Source organism: Triticum aestivum, chromosome 6D (genome assembly GCF_018294505.1).
Source record: "Triticum aestivum cultivar Chinese Spring chromosome 6D, IWGSC CS RefSeq v2.1, whole genome shotgun sequence".
Taxonomy (NCBI): domain Eukaryota; kingdom Viridiplantae; phylum Streptophyta; class Magnoliopsida; order Poales; family Poaceae; genus Triticum; species Triticum aestivum.
This window is the reverse complement of record NC_057811.1, coordinates 179,537,268-179,553,943: the sequence shown is the minus strand read 5'-3', so window position 1 is coordinate 179,553,943 and position 16,676 is coordinate 179,537,268. Positions and strand designations below refer to the sequence as shown.

Below are 16,676 nucleotides of genomic sequence, written 5' to 3'. Positions count from 1 at the left end.
GAAGGTACAGTTACCTCATCAAGTTCTACTTTCCTCCCACTCACTTCTTTCGAGAGAACTCCTTCTCTAGAAATGTTCCATTCTTGGCAACAAAGATCTTGCCTTCGGATCTGTGGTAGAAGGTGTACCCAATTGTTTCCTTAGGGTATCTTATGAAGACACACTTCTCCGATTTGGGTTTGAGCTTATCAGGCTGAATCCTTTTGACATAAGTGTCACAACCCCAAACTTTAAGACGACGGCTTAGGTTTCTTGCCAAACCATAGTTCATACGGTGTCGTCTCAATGGATTTAGACGATGCCCTATTTAACGTGAATGCAGCTGTCTCTAATGCATAACCCCAAAACGATAGTGGTAAATCGGTAAGAGACATCATAGAATGCACCATATCCAATAAAGTATGGTTACGACGTTTGGACACACCATTATGCTGTGGTGTTCCCGATGGCGTGAGTTGTGAAACAATTCCACATTGTTTTAAATGAAGGCCAAACTCGTAACTCAAATATCCGCCTTCGTGATCAGATCGTAGAAACTTTATTTTCTTGTTTACGATGATTCTCCACTTCACTCTGAAATTCTTTGAACTTTTCAAATGTTTCAGACTTGTGCTTCATCAAGTAGATATACCCATACCTACTCAAATCATCTGGGAAGGTCGGCAAATAACAATACCCGCCGCGTGTTTCAACACTCATCGGACCGCATACATCGGTATGTATTAGTTCCAATAAGTCATTAGCTCGCTCCACTGTTCCGGAGAACGGAGTTTTAGTCATCTTGCCCATGAGGAATGGTTCGCAAGTATCAAATGATTCATAATCAAGTGCTTCCAAAATCCCGTCTGCATGGAGTTTCTTCATGCGCTTTACACCAATATGACCTAAACGGCAGTGCCACAAGTATGTTGCACTATCATTATTAACTTTGCATCTTTTGGCATCAATATTATGAATATGTGTATCACTACGATCGAGATTCAATAAACCTTTCACATTGGGTGTATGACCATAGAAGGTTTTATTCATGTAAATAGAACAACAATTATTCTTTGACTTAAATGAATAACCATCTTGCAATAAACATGATCAAATCACATTCATGCTCAAACAAACACCAAATAACATTTATATAGGTTCAACACTAATCCCGAAGATAGAGGGAGTGTGCCATGGTGATCGTATCAACCTTGGAACCACTTCCAACACACATCGTCACCTCGCGCTTAACTAGTCTCTGTTTATTCTGCAACTCCTGTTTCGAGTTACTAATCTTAGCAACTGAACCGGTATCAAATACCCAGGGGCTACTATTAATACTAGTAAGGTACACATCGATAACATGTATATCAAATATACCTTTGTTCACTTTGCCATCCTTCTTATCAGCCAAGTATTTGGGGCAGTTCTATTTCCAGTGATCATTTCCTTTGCAATAGAGGCACTCAGTTTTAGGCTTGGGTCCAGCTTTGGGCTTCTTCATGGGAGCGGCAACTTGCTTGCCATTCTTCTTGAAGTTCCCTCTCTTTCCCTTGCCCTTTTTTCTTGAAACTAGTGGTCTTGTTAACCATAAACACTTGATGCTCTTTCTTGATTCCTACCATCGCCGATTTCAGCATCGGGAAGATCTCGGGAATCATTTTTGTCATCCCTTGCATATTATAGTTCATCACGAAGTTATAGTAGCTTGGTGATAGTGACTAGAGAACTTTGTCAATCACTATCTTATCTGGAAGATTAACTCCCACTTGATTCAAGCGATTATAGTGCCCAGACATTCTGAGCACATGCTCACTGGTTGAGCTATTCTCCTCCATCTTGTAGGCAAAGTACTTGTCAGAGGTCTCATACCTCTCGACACGGGCATGAGTCTGAAATATCAATTTCAGCTCTCGGAACATCTCATATGATCCGTGGCGTTCAAAACATTTTTTAAGTCCCGGTTCTAAGCCGTAAAGCATGGCGCACTAAACTATTAAGTAGTCATCATATTGAGCTTGCCAAAACATTCATAACGTCTGCATCTGCTCCTGCAATAGGTCTATCACCTAGCGGTGCATCAAGGACATAATTCTTTTGTGCAGAAATGAGGATAATCCTCAGATCACGGACCCAGTCCGCATCATTGCTACTATCATCTTTCATCTTATTTTCTCTAGGAACATATATATAGAAAATAGGGGAGCTATATCACGAGCTATTGATCTACAACATAGATATGCAAATACTATCAGTACTAAGTTCATGATAAATTAAGTTCAATTAATCAAATTACTTAAGAACTCCCACTTAAATAGACATCCCTCAACTCATCTAAGTGATACGTGATCCAAATCAACTAACCCATGTTCGATCATCACGTGAGATGGGGTAGTCATCAATGGTGAACATCTCTATGTTGATCATATCTACTATATGATTCATGTTCGACCTTTCGGTCTCCAGTGTTCTGAGGCCATGTCTGTACATGCTAGGCTCGTCAAGTTTAACCCAAGTATTCTGCATGTGTAAAATTGTCTTACACCCGCTGTATGTGAACGTAGAGTCTATCACACCTGATCATCACGTGGTGTCTCGAAACGACGAACTTTCGCAATGGTGCATACTCAGGGAGAACACTTTTACCTTGAAATGTAGTGAAGGGATCATCTTATAATGCTACCGTCGTACTAAGCAAAATAAGATGCATATAAGCTAAACATCACATGCAATCAGATGTGACATGATATGGCCATCATCATCTTGTGCTTTTGGTCTCCATCTCCAAAGCATCGTCATGATTTCCATCGTCATCGGCTCGACACCTTGATCTCCATCATTGCGTCGTGGTCGTCTCGCCAACTATTGCTAACTCATAGCGATAAAGTAAAGCAATTACATGGCGTTTGCATTTAATACAATAAAGAGACAACCATAAGGCTCCTGCCGTTTGCCTGATATCTTACAAAACATGGTCATCTCATACAATAACGTATATCACATCATATCTTGACCATATCACGTCACAATATACCCTGCAAAAACAAGTTAGACGTCCTCTACTTTGTTATTGCAAGTTTTACGTGGCTGCTACGAGTTTCTAGCAAGAACCGTTCTTACCTACGGCAAAAACCACAACGGTGATTCGTCAAGTTTGCTGTTTTAAGCTTCTTCAAGGACCGGCTGTAGTCAAATTGGATTCAACTAAACTAGGAGAAACAGACACCCGCCATCCACCTTTATGCAAAACTAGTTGCATGTCAGTCGGTGGAACCGGTCTCATGTGCGTGGACATGTAAGGTTGGTCCGGGCCGCTTCATCCCACAATACCGCCGAATCAAATTAAGACGTTGCTTGTACGCAGTATGACTATCACCGCCCACAACTCTTTGTGTTCTACTCGTGCATATCATCTACGCATAGACCTGGCTCGGATACCACTGTTGGGAATCGTTGCATGGAAAAACAAAAAAATTCTACGCACACACAATGATCTATCCATGGAGATGCATAGCAACAAGGGGGAGAGTGTGTCTACGTACCCTCATAGACCGTAAGTGGAAGCGTTTATTCAACGCGGTTGATGTAGTCATACACCTTCACGATCAGCCCGATCAAGTACCGAACGCACGGCACCTCCGCGTTTTGCACATGTTCAGCTCGGTGTCGTCATCGTCATCTTGATCCAACAAGTGGGACGAGGTAGTAGATGAGTTCCGTCAGCATAACGGCGTGGTGACGATGGTGATGAAGCAATCCCGCAGGGCTTCGCCTAAGCACTGCGACGATCTAGAGCAGAGGAGTAAACTAGAGGCGGAGGGGTGCCGACACACGGCGTGGAATCAGCTGCGTATTGTGTGGCACCCCTCCCCACATATATATAGGTGTGGGAGGGGAGGAGGCAGCCCTAAGGCGCCTCCAATAGGGCCGGCGGCCACCCTAGGGTTTTCCTAGTGGTGCCCCCCCCTCCATGTAATGCACAAGGGAGAAGGAAAGGGGGGAGGCGCCCCTTCTCTTTCCTTTCTTCCTTCCGGAGATATGGTAGGAGGAGGTGGAGCCTCCCCTTTCCATCCAACTGGGTGTGGCTGCCTTTAGGGGGCGCACCAGCCCATGTGGGCTGGTGTGTTCCCTCTACATGGCCCAATAAGGCCCAATACTCTCCCGGTGCCTCTGGAACCCCTTCCGGTATTCCGATAACTTTTCAGTGCATTCCGAAACCATTCTGGAGACCAAATAGTATCGTCCTTTATATCAATCTTTACCTCCGAACCATTCCGGAGCTCCTCGTCATGTCTGTGATCTCATCCGGGACTCCAAACAACATTCGGTCACCAAACCACATAACTCATATAATACCAAATCGACATCGAACGTTAAGTGTGCGGACCCTACGGGTTCGAGAACTATGTAGACATGACCGAGACACCTCTCCGGTCAATAACCAATAGCGGAACCTGGATGCCCATATTGGCTCCTACATATTCTACGAAGATCTTTATCGGTCGAACCGTTATGACAACATACGTAATTCCCTTTGTCCATCGGTATGTTACTTGCCCAAGATTCGATCGTCGGTATCTTCATACCTAGTTCAATCTCGTTACCGGCAAGTCTCTTTACTCGTTCCGTAATACATCACCTAATGACCAACTCCTTAGTCATTTGCTTGCAAGCTTATGATCTGTATTGCCGAGAGGGCCCAGAGATACCTCTCCGATACTCAGAGTGACAAATCCTAATCTCGATCTATGCCAATCCAACAAACACCTTCGGAGATACCTGTAGAGCATCTTTATGATCACCTAGTTACGTTATGATGTTTGATAGCACACAAGGCATTCCTCCGGTATCCGGGAGTTGCATAATCTCATAGTCAAAAGAATATGTATTTGACATGAAGAAAGCAATAGCAATAAACTGAACGATCAATATGCTAAGCGAATGGATGGGTCTTGTCCATCACATCATTCTCCTAATGATGTGATCCCGTTATCAAATGACAACACATGTCTATGGTTTGGAAACCTTAACCATCTTTGATCAACGAGCTAGTCTAGTAGAGGCTTACAAGGGACACGATATTTGTTTATGTATTCACACATGTATTTAGGTTTCCGATCAATACAATTCTAGCATGAATAATAAACCTTTATCATGAATAAGGAAATATAAAATAAGAACTTTATTATTGCCTCTAGGGCATAGTTCCTTCAGCTATATCCAGTGCTTCTAGATTAATGGCATGCTCCCTCGTCGTATCCTTCCCAAGGAGCTCCTTATATGCCTCATGGAAGGCCGCCTCATTGCCTAGTTGATCAGCAATTACGTGGCCATCAACTAAAATTGCCGGTATGAAGTTCTTGGCCTTCCCCCCGTTGGCAATTAAGTGGAACAACTGTGTATTGGCATCTCCCTCACCTAGCCATCTGATCCGTGACCTCTGCCTCGCAATAGTTCTTTCAAGTGAAGCAAGTCCTAGCACCATGTGCTTTAAGGTCATCATGAGCGACCTTTCCTCCTGTGAAAGTAATCTTCTTTCCTGCGCCACGTCAAAACGAAGAATGACCACGTTGGCTATGGCGATCTGTAGTTTGATGTTGCCCACTTTCTTTTGCCCCCAAGCAGTGAGGTAACGCGTTGTGTTTCTCAACAACATGTCCAGCCTCACGATGGGATCCGAGATCTCCGCATCACAGATCCACGCTTCCTTGACCGCGTCCAAAAACCCCTCAATCTTCATCCAGAACAGCTCGAATCTAAACCTCCTCTTCGGTTGTAAGTGTTCCTCCAGAGACAAGTATAGGGGACAGTGATCGGAACAAGCAGTAGAAAGTGTCTGAAGTAAACATTCAGGATGACCAAGCTCCCAATCAACCGAAACAAACCCCGATCGATCTTGGTGAGGATGGGCACTTCCCGCTCGTTGCTCCACGTGTACGTACGTCCATGCAAGAAAAGCTCCTTAAGCGCATTATCATCCACAAATCTCTTGAACTTCTCCATCATCCGTCTATCGGTCAGAGAATTATTTTTATCCGCTGCTTGGAGGATGAGGTTAAAGTCCCCAATAACTAGCCATGGCCCGAGGTAGTAGCTCCGTCTTTCTGCGAACTCCTCCAAAAATGGGATCTTCTGAGCGTCCTCTTATGGCCCATACACAACCGTGAGCCACCACACAGCTCCCTCCTTTGGCAAGACATATCCGGTTATGGAGTTATAGTCATTACCAAAGATTGACAAGTTGACTTTCGTGGAATCCCAACCCACGAAGATGCCTTCTCTAGTATCCGAAGTCAGGAGATAAGCAAAGCCATCATAGGATGGCCCAAGACATTGCATTATAGTATACTGGTTTACGACCGCTAGTTTAGTTTCTAATATACAAATTATCGCGACATGCAATGTGTGTACGAACTCCCTCAGCGCCTTCTTCTTGGCAGGGCTATTTAGCCCTCTCACGTTCCAGCACACCATCTCCAGTGCGTTGTAAGACATTGGGAAACAAGATTGGCCTGGGGTTGCACTCTCCCGTGAGATCTCTTCTCCCATAATTAGCGTTACGTGGGATTAGTGCGCACAAAACTAGTCGTTTCCGTTCTGAGCCCTTGTCGTCCGCCCGCCTCTTCTCTCTGCCCTGCTGCTCAGGATCCGATTCATATGGCTAGGGCGCGACGCAACATGCTTCCCTGTCAATTCTTCCGGCTCCAAAAGCAAACTAGCCAAGGTTTAACATATCACACTAGTATATTTTAGGCTGGATTAGTATATACTAATCTCTCTCTATTTTCATCTTGTATTAGTGTCGAATTTATACTGTTATGCATAAGATTGTTGTTGTTTGATTGTCTGATCTGTGACGCTACGATTCTCTGAAGAGTTCATATCTATCAAGAGTTCATATCTTTGTATGTGTCCTACTCCCTCCTAGCCTACCAAAACGTCATATACGTATTTAGGTACGAAGGGAGTAGATATTATCTAATTGTGATGCAAATTATCCTGTGTGAATCCTGGCTTCGCCACTGCTCGGCCCTATATTGCCCTCTCTGTAGCCACCTCCATCGTCTCTTGCACTATATTTCTACTAGTACCTTGTCAATGATAGTGTGATCGTTCATGCACCGCTACTAACTCCGTTCCAAAATAAGTGTCATGGTAACCATAACATTTATTTTGGAATGGATAGAGTACATGATAACGACGGTTAAAAAATAAATAGTAGAGCATGGTAAAATGACATTTCGTTCTAGCCATACGATATGAGAGTTAAAAGGATTTCAAATTTAATATGGCTCTACAACTAATGCAGATGACTTTTATTGTTTAAAAAAGTGAGCACTGCATGTAACACCCGAGTACCAAAGTTTTCAGCCGCCTAATCTGATCTTACAGTCAAAAATACATCTCTCGTTAAGATAGGAATTGACACAATTTCCTTTCCGATTCTTGTCGATGATAACGCGTTCTTGGGTGCAATAGTAGTAATACACGTCTCTTTTTCGATGTTAATTGCTTCAAAATTGAACGTGCACAATGGCCTTAGTTTACAATTCTGCCTACATATCGAGAAAATGCAAAATTCAGCTACAAGTCCAACGCCGGCTTCGTTCAGCTGCCGCTACCAAAAGAAATCGCTCAAAGATCCTAGGGCAACATCTCTATATACCCCAGATGGAGCAGAGCACGTCCATCCTGGACAATCTCAAGGAGCTGAACGCCCTGAGACCTCCGCTTCGCGTTGTGCAAGCTCGTTTCCTTTTCCTTCCCAACGCGCCACCGTCTTCGCTAGGCTCCAAAGCATCAGCGGCGGCTGCTTTCCTCACAAACAGCGCTATGAAGAATCCCTCCAGGTCATCCTCGGGATCCGTCCGAAGCAAATGCTGGGCTGCAAACAAGGAAAGCCGTGAGGGTGTATAATTTCATGCCAACAGAAGGTCATCCAGAAGCGTATTTGAGTTGTTCAGGGAAAGGGAGCATACCTCCGTCGAAGACCGGAAGGCCACGGCGCATCCATTGAGGGAATGGGGTAGCGAGCTCGAAACCGAGTGATGAGGCTAAAGGTAGCACAGAGCTGACGACATCCTCATTCTCTGCCTGGTGTATTGAACAGGTGCTGTAGACCAATCTCTCTACAGAGGGAACTGCAGACGTGGACGGAAGCTTTTCACTTCAGTTTCTGCGACAGTTGTCCATAGAAATGTGATCATTAAACAGACCGAGTAGAGTAGGAACTTACATGATAGAGCATGTGAGAGAGCTTTCCGCTGAAAGGCGGACAGTTTCCGGATCCTTGCGCTTGAACCTGCATCATCCTGATCATCTGCAGAACAGGGTTTCTTTAGTTTAAATGTTCCAATTGGATACTGGTATGATGGTGGTGGGGTGAATCTGTTTCCCTCACTTGCATCTTTGAAAAAATGTAGACCTTAAGAAACATCCCTGACACTCGAATGTTCATTATTTCAGGTGAAAATTGACCAAGCAAGCAAAGCCCCTGTGCCAACTACAGAACTACAGAAGGCCGGATGACCCATCAGAGTATCAGACTGCATAAGATGCTAACAGAACCTTAGCCTTCTTATTTTGCCCAGGAAAAAAAATATCATGGTTTGCGGAGAAAACTAGGATGAACTCAATGTGGCATGAACACACATTGAATACGAAAAGATTCAATGTGGTATGAAAACTAGGATGAACTCAATGTGGTATGAACACACAATGCAGATTCCAAGTTTTCATATTGAATACGAGAAGTACATATATGTCGTAAGAGCAGCCTCCATAGCATACAGTTACCTATAGAATATGAAGGAAGCAAGTGGTCGAGTCTCTCGGTAGAGATTCCAGATCCAGAGCAAGAGGGGTCTAATAGAATAGCACGAACCTGCACAATCATCATTGTATTGAAGCACACAACACAATTTTAGGGTTGATTGTTCGACAAGACAAATGGAAAGCTCAAAAACCGTATGCTTGTCTGAAGTTTTCATCAATAGACAATACTCCCGCCGTCTCATAAACGTCTTACATTATGGGACGGAGGGAGTAGATCATTATGGATGTCAATACCAGAAATTCAATACATGAATCTAATCTTTCTAACAATAGTAACAATAACAACACAAGTACTACAAACCTCTGCATATGACGGATCATTGGTGTCTATATTCAAAAAGTCACCAATAACTGTTTCAATATCTACAAAACTGGTTAAGAAAATCTGATCATTGTATCATGTCACAAACTTTGTAACATAGTATATGGTGAACAGGTGGATACAGTTGCAAATTGGAAGGAAAAGACTACATACAATTAAACAAAGAAATGATCACCATAGATAGTCCACATATATCACAGCGACCCCCTTGACATAATGGTTTGTGTATTACACTTTAGAGAAAAATGATATCAAGGGCTGGGTCAAAGTAGCCAGAAGACAAGTGAATGCATGATCATTTCCACATACACAAAGAAGGTGCAAAGATATGCCTGATTGAAAGATGGAATGCTGTTAGTTTTGTGCCGTTGTGAATAAATGTCAAAGAAACAAATGAAAGCTACTGTCACAAAACAAAAGCATTTGAAACCTCACTCGGGTTAGCAGGGGATTTGTATTTGAAGGTCAAAAGAATTCACAAGGTACTTACTTTACTGCAGAAATTATGCGAACTTATAAACATTTTTTTCCTAGATTAAATGCAAGGTGAAAAGCATGATTTAACAGTAAAATAATGCCTAGGAAATATATAATTGCGAGATCACTAGAGCTAGAGGTAATAATAAAGCATTTAAGAAAGGATACTGTTTGCTCCAGATCTTCTGACAGTATGTTGCAATGTCTTGGCCCTCTCTTTGTTAAGTTCACAAGCAATAATACTCCCTTCTCCATTCATGAGTGCAGCAAGATGGACTGTTTTGTTCCCTGGAGCCGCACATGCATCAATAACCTAAGTTTAATGTTCAACTGGAAATTAATGATCTGACATGATACAAGTCCTAAGTATGTAAAGTGATACTTATCAACTGCTCAGAATGCAACATTCGTTCCATAATCATGAGTCATGAAGCATAGTAAATAAGCATAGACTTTTCATTTGCAAACTTTAAAAACGATATACAAATTGTTAAGTGATAAATTTCAGGATTATTATATTTTACACTGCGGGCATCCCTCAAAACTTTTCTTTCCAAGAAAACTCCGCGTCGCCACAATTTTACGTCCTAGTACTAAAGATGCAGTACTAAGGTCCAGAATATTGTTGTGTAAAATCCTATCAATTAAGAAAGATGGAAATGTAATTAAAATTAAATTTAGCTCAAATGGTTGCAACTAGCAAGACAAAAATAAATATATGCGATAAGAACTAGTGCGATTAAATACACTACACTAACCTTCCAACCCGGCTTAGGGCTCAATGCAGCTGCCACCATGCAACTTGCTTTTCCCTGTGCAAACAGGTTAAAGTGAGAGAGGAAATGATATTAGATAAAGTTTCTTTCAGATGCAGATGCTACAGAATCACAAGGCTTCACCTGCAAAAACACCTTTCCATCTGTGACCAATGGATGTTTATGCATATCAGTTCCAGGTGGGAGCACCAACATGTCTGGAACCATATCATCTTTATCAACCTACCAAGAGGTGAATTTCGAGTATCACTAAGAATGGTAGAGCATGAAAGTGATATCTAAGTTATACCAAGAAACATTGGCAGCAGGCTTGTTACTTGGAGAAACATGCTTGCTAAACAGTACTACCCCTTCCGATCCATAATAAGTGACACAGTTTTCAACTGAGGTTCAACTAACCTTAGTTCAAAACTGCGACACTTATTTTGGATCGGAGGGAGTAGAAGATAGGTGAAGTACCTTGTGCATTTTACTTAGTACTTCAATAACCGATCCTGTTGTGGTCTTGAGTGTGTTTACACGAACAAACCTGGGCTTTGGTTTGACTGCAAAAATAAAAGAATAATGAACAGCGTTGCATGCACAAAATTTTGCTAGTACCATTTAATTTATGTATAATGAGGATGGCATATCACTGACATGTCAAAATTGAGCAAATGCACAGCAGCAGTTGTGGTGCACCTTCTCCAGGACACGGTTGTGATCTAATATTGAAAATTAAACTGTTTTTTCCAAGTGTATGAAAATGGCTACTGTTTTATTAGTTGTTCTTTTGAAGGATACTATCTAAAATACAATTAACAGATTTCCCTAAGTTAACCAGAACTTATCAATTATCATATGGGGTCAGAAAGTACTCGACATAAAAAATGATTAAAGTCTCAAACCTAGCATGAAAGTCAGTGTTGAGCGTTGACACAAGAAAACAACCTCATATAATACACTGCATATGAAATAGTTGAAGTTCATAGATGTAACACCTCACATAGATGCTGCATATGAAAAAAACTAAACTTTACAGCTGTGACACAATCTATTATGCCATGTACAGAGAATTATGTGATCAAATGAATGCATTTGATCTGGATGGTCAAGATCATCAGGCGGCTCAGAGATGCAGGGGCAATCATATTAGAGGAACAGTCAATGATCTATTACAAAAGGAACATGTCAGAGAGAACAGAGAAGGATACCTGTAGTTTTCTCGCTTAACAAATCCTCAACATTACTGACTTTCCTTTTAACACATATTTTCTGAAGAGCAGTCCTAAAAGTATCTTTATGTAGCATAATATACTCCTCGACAGATCCAGAAACTGCAATTTCCTACGAATGCTACTTCATGTCAGATTTTCTTTGGATGGGAAGAAGAAGCGGAACAACAAGACTGATCAAGCGAATGACATGGCAAACTAGTGCTTAATTCCATAACTCAAGTTTAACTGTGTTATAGCTACAAGGTTAGAACTTAACAATTAGAAGGTTAGACACTGATCCAAAGAACATAGTAACTGACAAACCTGACCGAAGAGGATGTCGTAGGCCGTCACATAAACTAATTCCTCTTGTTTCTGCAAGAAAAAGGGAATGCATAGTCAATCTATGCCTTACTTCCTTCCCTGGCGGTGTTATAACTTATAAGTAGACACTTAAAGGCCATGAAACCTATCAACACAAGGCTGGTATAAACAGTGTATAGCAAGAAGGGAATCAATTAATTCATAACATTTAGTTCAGATGGCTGACCTTCCATTTGCTGCTGAATACTCCACTTGATGCTAAAACCTCCTTAAGAATTGGAAGATCTGATTAAAGGAAACAAAGAAATTATGAGGGAGAAGTCAATGCAGGAACATACAAACTGAGAGTTAAAGCACAAGGGGAAAAGCATAACCGCAGAGTTTGCTTATTTCAAGCAGCACCACATATGGTTTTATTTCCTGGTCGTCAGCTATGTACATTCTCATCGGATGGACTAACATACTGATCGAATATGTACATTTCTTCAAGGTTAGTTGTTTTATAATTAGGGTTCGCGGAGCATCATTCTCCGGAAGTTTGAGTTAGCCAGAAATCCACTCTGTTAACATTGGCATATTTATTCATTCTATAGATCGTGCTTGGACGAAAAGGATTATGTCACAGGTAGTAAAGACATTAAAGTATCTTCAACCAGGGCATTAAATAGAAGTTGATGCGCACATTTAGCAGCATATATCTCCACAGCGGCATTCTATCGGACGCATTGGATATCATAGCGAGAATGCAGCAACGGGGCTCTGGACTGGCATTACATCGAACACCTTGCACGCGAGCGCGCAAGAAGGCAGCCGGTTGGAGCTGGGGCTTACACTTGAGGGTCTGGCAGACGAGGGCGAAGGTGGCACGCTTGTTGCGTACGGAGGGGGAGAAGACGAGGGACTTGATGGATCCCCCGGAGCGCTTGGAGGCGTCCCCGCGTAGCACGCGCCGGAGCACCGTGGCCGCCTCGCGCCGCGCGAAGAAGGCCGCTCGCTCCCCAGCGTCGCGGCTCGCCATCCACCGCCCCGGCTGGCGTGGCGGCGGCCGGCTCTGCCCGACCTTCGCGGGAGCGTGGCTGCGATTCTTGAGCGGCGGCGGCATGGCTGCCGAGTTGCGGGTTCTGGGTTTTAGGTAACGGTAAGCGTCTGGAAAGAATTGCGATTGCTGGGTTTTATGGTGCGCGGCCAAAATCAAGTCACGTCTAGAAAAGGGGAATAAATATCAAAATGCTCACATCTAATCTAAAAGGAGTACAGTTCATGAATACATTCCTGAATTTTTTTGGAGTTTCAAACACTATTCAGTACTTCGTTTGTTTTCATTTACTTCGCACGTTAATTTTGGATGTGCTACGCGTCGGCTGGGTGATGTTTATCTGCCGCCTTCTTAGGCGTTGGATGGCGAGTTCGGCACTCGTCCAATCTTCTCCGCGTGAGTGTGCACCAGCCTTTGCAACAAGGCCCATGTTGCGCTCGGCACTTTGCAGCACGAGACTTGTTGCGCTCCCGCCGAACCATTTTTTCTTTGAAACAAGGCATGTGAGAAACAAGACCCTTGTTGTAGAAACGGCGTTGTTGCCCCCTTTGCAACAAACATAGTGTTGCACTCGGCCGTCTGCAACAAGAGGCTTGTTGCAGAAAACTAAATCTCCTTTGTCGTTCGCCGCCTAATTTGGAACAGTGTCGTTGTTGCAGAAACTCGTCTCTAACCTCTTGATGGACGTGACAGTGGTGCTGGAGGCCGGGACATGGAGGCCCAAAGGAGGATGCAAACATTGTTGGTGGTCGGCCTGGAACATGTATAGGTCGCCGACGTGGGGCTAGTAGGGGCGGCGTGACTGCCATCGGGCGTGAAGGAGGGTGGTCGAGGTCGCGCTGAGGCGAAGGCCTTGATTCGTCATGGGCCAGCAGGAAGGTGCCGACGGCCGACGTGATTGTGGTGTGCTGAATCCGTTGAAGAAAGGAGGAGGAAGAAAAAGATGAAGAAAATAAGTGGCTCACATTTGTTGTGTACAAGATAAGGTAAAGGAAGAGACTCATGAGGGACGAGTGGCACGCGTACGAGGGTGGTTGCGTGATGGGCGTGTGCTACTTGTGAGCTGCGTTAGGATTTTCCCCGAAGAGGAAGGCAATATAGTAGCTGATTAGTATTTCCCTCAGCAAGAACCAATGATGTGGAGCATCCCTCGACTACCCACACCGACACTCCATCACCACCGCAAGCACCGAGAGGACCAATGACAAGAGCACGTGCACGCAACATCGCTAACGAGGTCACTTCTTTCCTCTCCGAGTTTCGTTTGGTTTCCCACGAGAATGAGATTATACCTCAAAGAGATACGCTATGCATTTTTAGATACCAAGAAGATGATCGTGAGAAGGAGAGGACAGAAACCCAAGCATCCGGGAAGGAGAAGAAGGAGGAAGGAGTCGTGAAGAAGAAGGACTTGGAGGTCCTGGACACCCCAGGTGCCCAGCCACCAGCTGGGGATCGCCCCTGGAGGCCTCGGGTGCCCGGCCCCTCTGCCTGGCGCTGGCTGGAGCAGCCCGGGTGCCCGGCCCCTTCAGCCGCCCGCGGGCCGGCTCCCTGACCGCCCCGGGTGCCCGGTCCCCTCAGCCACCCGGCCTCCTGTGCACCCCGGGTGCTCGGGCCTCACCCCCCGGGTGCCCGCCCCCCTCCTCCGTGGCTACGTGTTTTAGGGATATTTTGGTCCTTTGTACCCCTCTTTCTCCAAGTTTCGTCCCTAGCCTTTATATACTCTTTGCCTAGCTCATTTGGAAGGATAACAAAGTATTTAGAACACAAAGAGAGACTTTGCTCCTTGTATCCCCTCCTCTTGGAGATCAAGCCCCCACCTAGGGAAGAATCATTTGGATTATCAAGCCCTCCTCTTGGAGAAGATCAACATCAAGACCTCACCTAGTGGGAAGAACTTACCTAGTGCTATTTTCCTTGCATTATTCATGTAATCTTGTGGATCTCATGTATGCTACTCTAGTGGATGTGATATTTGGGTTTGTTTGAGTGATTTGTTCCTTGTGTTCTTGAGTGTTCTTCCTCTCCCCCCCCCCCTCCAAGTGTGAAAAGATCCCATCTAGGGTTTCACCCTACAACATCTTGGTATCATGAGCAAGGTTGATTCACAACTTGGAGTCCCATCCCCCCATTTGCTAGCTTGATTTTGTTGTTTTTTCGTCCAAATTCGAAAATCCCCACAAAAATAGCCCCCAAAAAATTTCTTGCAATTTGTTGTATCTTGTGAGATTTGGTTGTTTTGGTCCATGGATTTGATGTTTGGCAAGTGGATCTAGCCCCTACCCAACAACCCCCACCCTTCCCACCACGAAATCCACAGAATTTTGCCTTTCCCCAAAATTCTCTGCCCAAATCGGCCACCACCGGGTGCCCGCACCCCGAACCCCCGGGCCAATTCCCCCTGACCACCCCGGGCACCCGCACCTCTCACCCCTGGGTGCCCGCACCCCCCCCCCCCGAATCAGCCCAACTACACCACCGTTTTGGCCATAACTTCCAACTCTAAGTCCGTTTTTTGTGTTCTTTAGCTCGTTTGGAAGCTCTTGACATCCCCCATCCACATATATCATTACCACCACCATTAGCCTCCATCCAAAAATTCATCATCATAGCACCCACCTTCCACATTTGACCGATTTTGAGTTGCGGTTTCCGTTTCCTAAGGTGTTTCGGCTACTTAGGAATGTGTGACATCGACATCACCGCCATTCATCATCACCTCGGAGTCATCTTCACCGCTAACCGTAAGAAAGGGCAGTAACCTCGACGACACTTACTTCCTACCCTTGCTTTTGCATTGATAACCCGAGCCATTTTGCGTTGCTTACCCATCGAGACTAGCAAGTTGAGAATTGCCGGGCCATGCTATTGTGCACCGTAGTGATCTTGTTATCATCTTAGTACCATAAGTCTCTCCCGTGCATATCTTACATACTTGTCTCATATCATACTTGGCTCGAGCATCAAGCATAGAAAAAAAGCTTTTAAGCAAAAGAGGATAAACAAAGATCTTGTAAGCAATAGCATTGAGCCATTTTGCATAGACATATCATCTTGGTCACCGCACACATAGCATAGTTGGGATTGAAGACGGCATGTTTCTCTCATAGGTTGGTGCCCAAGCGTATCTTGCCCATTTGAGCAATCGAGCTAGCGTCTCTCTAGCATTCGCACAACAAGAGCATTTTCCGTGGTTGCACATTTTGAGCTCACTCCTTGGTTGTGCGGATCCCATCTATCTTCTGTGTGTGTGTTCCTAGTGATAGTCTTGGCTTTGATCTATTTGCTTTACTTGCATTTTTGTGAAGCTTCTCAACCTTATCGATATCTTGACTAACATTTTGTTTGGAAAATTTGATACCATCCTAACCGAGCTACTCCATAAGCCTTTTACTTGTAGGTGTGAGAAACAAACCCGGTTCCAATTCTCCTATTGTGGCATTACATTGAGTGACACTTGTTACATCCTCAATCCTCGGAAAAGGTAACTTGGGTATTGTTCTCTCATTTTCCTACTCACCCCACTTGGTTATGATGGATAGGCCAAGTTCGTCGGCGAACCCGCTTTTTGAGGAGCAAGGTGTTGATCCCGGCTACGTCACCAAGGGCCACTTCTTCATCGCGCAAATAGCTCTCCATCAAGAAAGTGAGGCCTTGGGTGAATGCCTTGAGAAACTCACCACCGACCTTCGTCAATCGGAAGCAAGGAACCGCGACTACATCGACGACAA

The 16,676-nt window shown here is 44.2% G+C and overlaps 1 protein-coding gene across 1 annotated transcript; it reads right to left on the bottom strand.

Annotated features, from left to right (window-relative positions):
* Nucleotides 1–7,389: 7,389 nt before the first annotated feature.
* LOC123144384 (25S rRNA (cytosine-C(5))-methyltransferase NSUN5) lies at nucleotides 7,390–13,073 on the bottom strand. Its single transcript, XM_044563502.1, has 13 exons — nucleotides 12,741–13,073; nucleotides 12,136–12,194; nucleotides 11,910–11,960; nucleotides 11,583–11,715; nucleotides 10,849–10,934; nucleotides 10,513–10,611; nucleotides 10,372–10,425; nucleotides 9,782–9,926; nucleotides 9,116–9,177; nucleotides 8,776–8,863; nucleotides 8,216–8,299; nucleotides 7,959–8,120; nucleotides 7,390–7,864 (listed from the first exon to the last, which is right to left on the bottom strand). The coding sequence occupies exons 1-13, from the start codon at nucleotides 13,009–13,011 to the stop codon at nucleotides 7,638–7,640; spliced, it is 1,521 nt and encodes a 506-aa protein (XP_044419437.1). The 5' UTR covers nucleotides 13,012–13,073; the 3' UTR covers nucleotides 7,390–7,637.
* Between the last annotated feature and the right edge of the window lie 3,603 nt (nucleotides 13,074–16,676).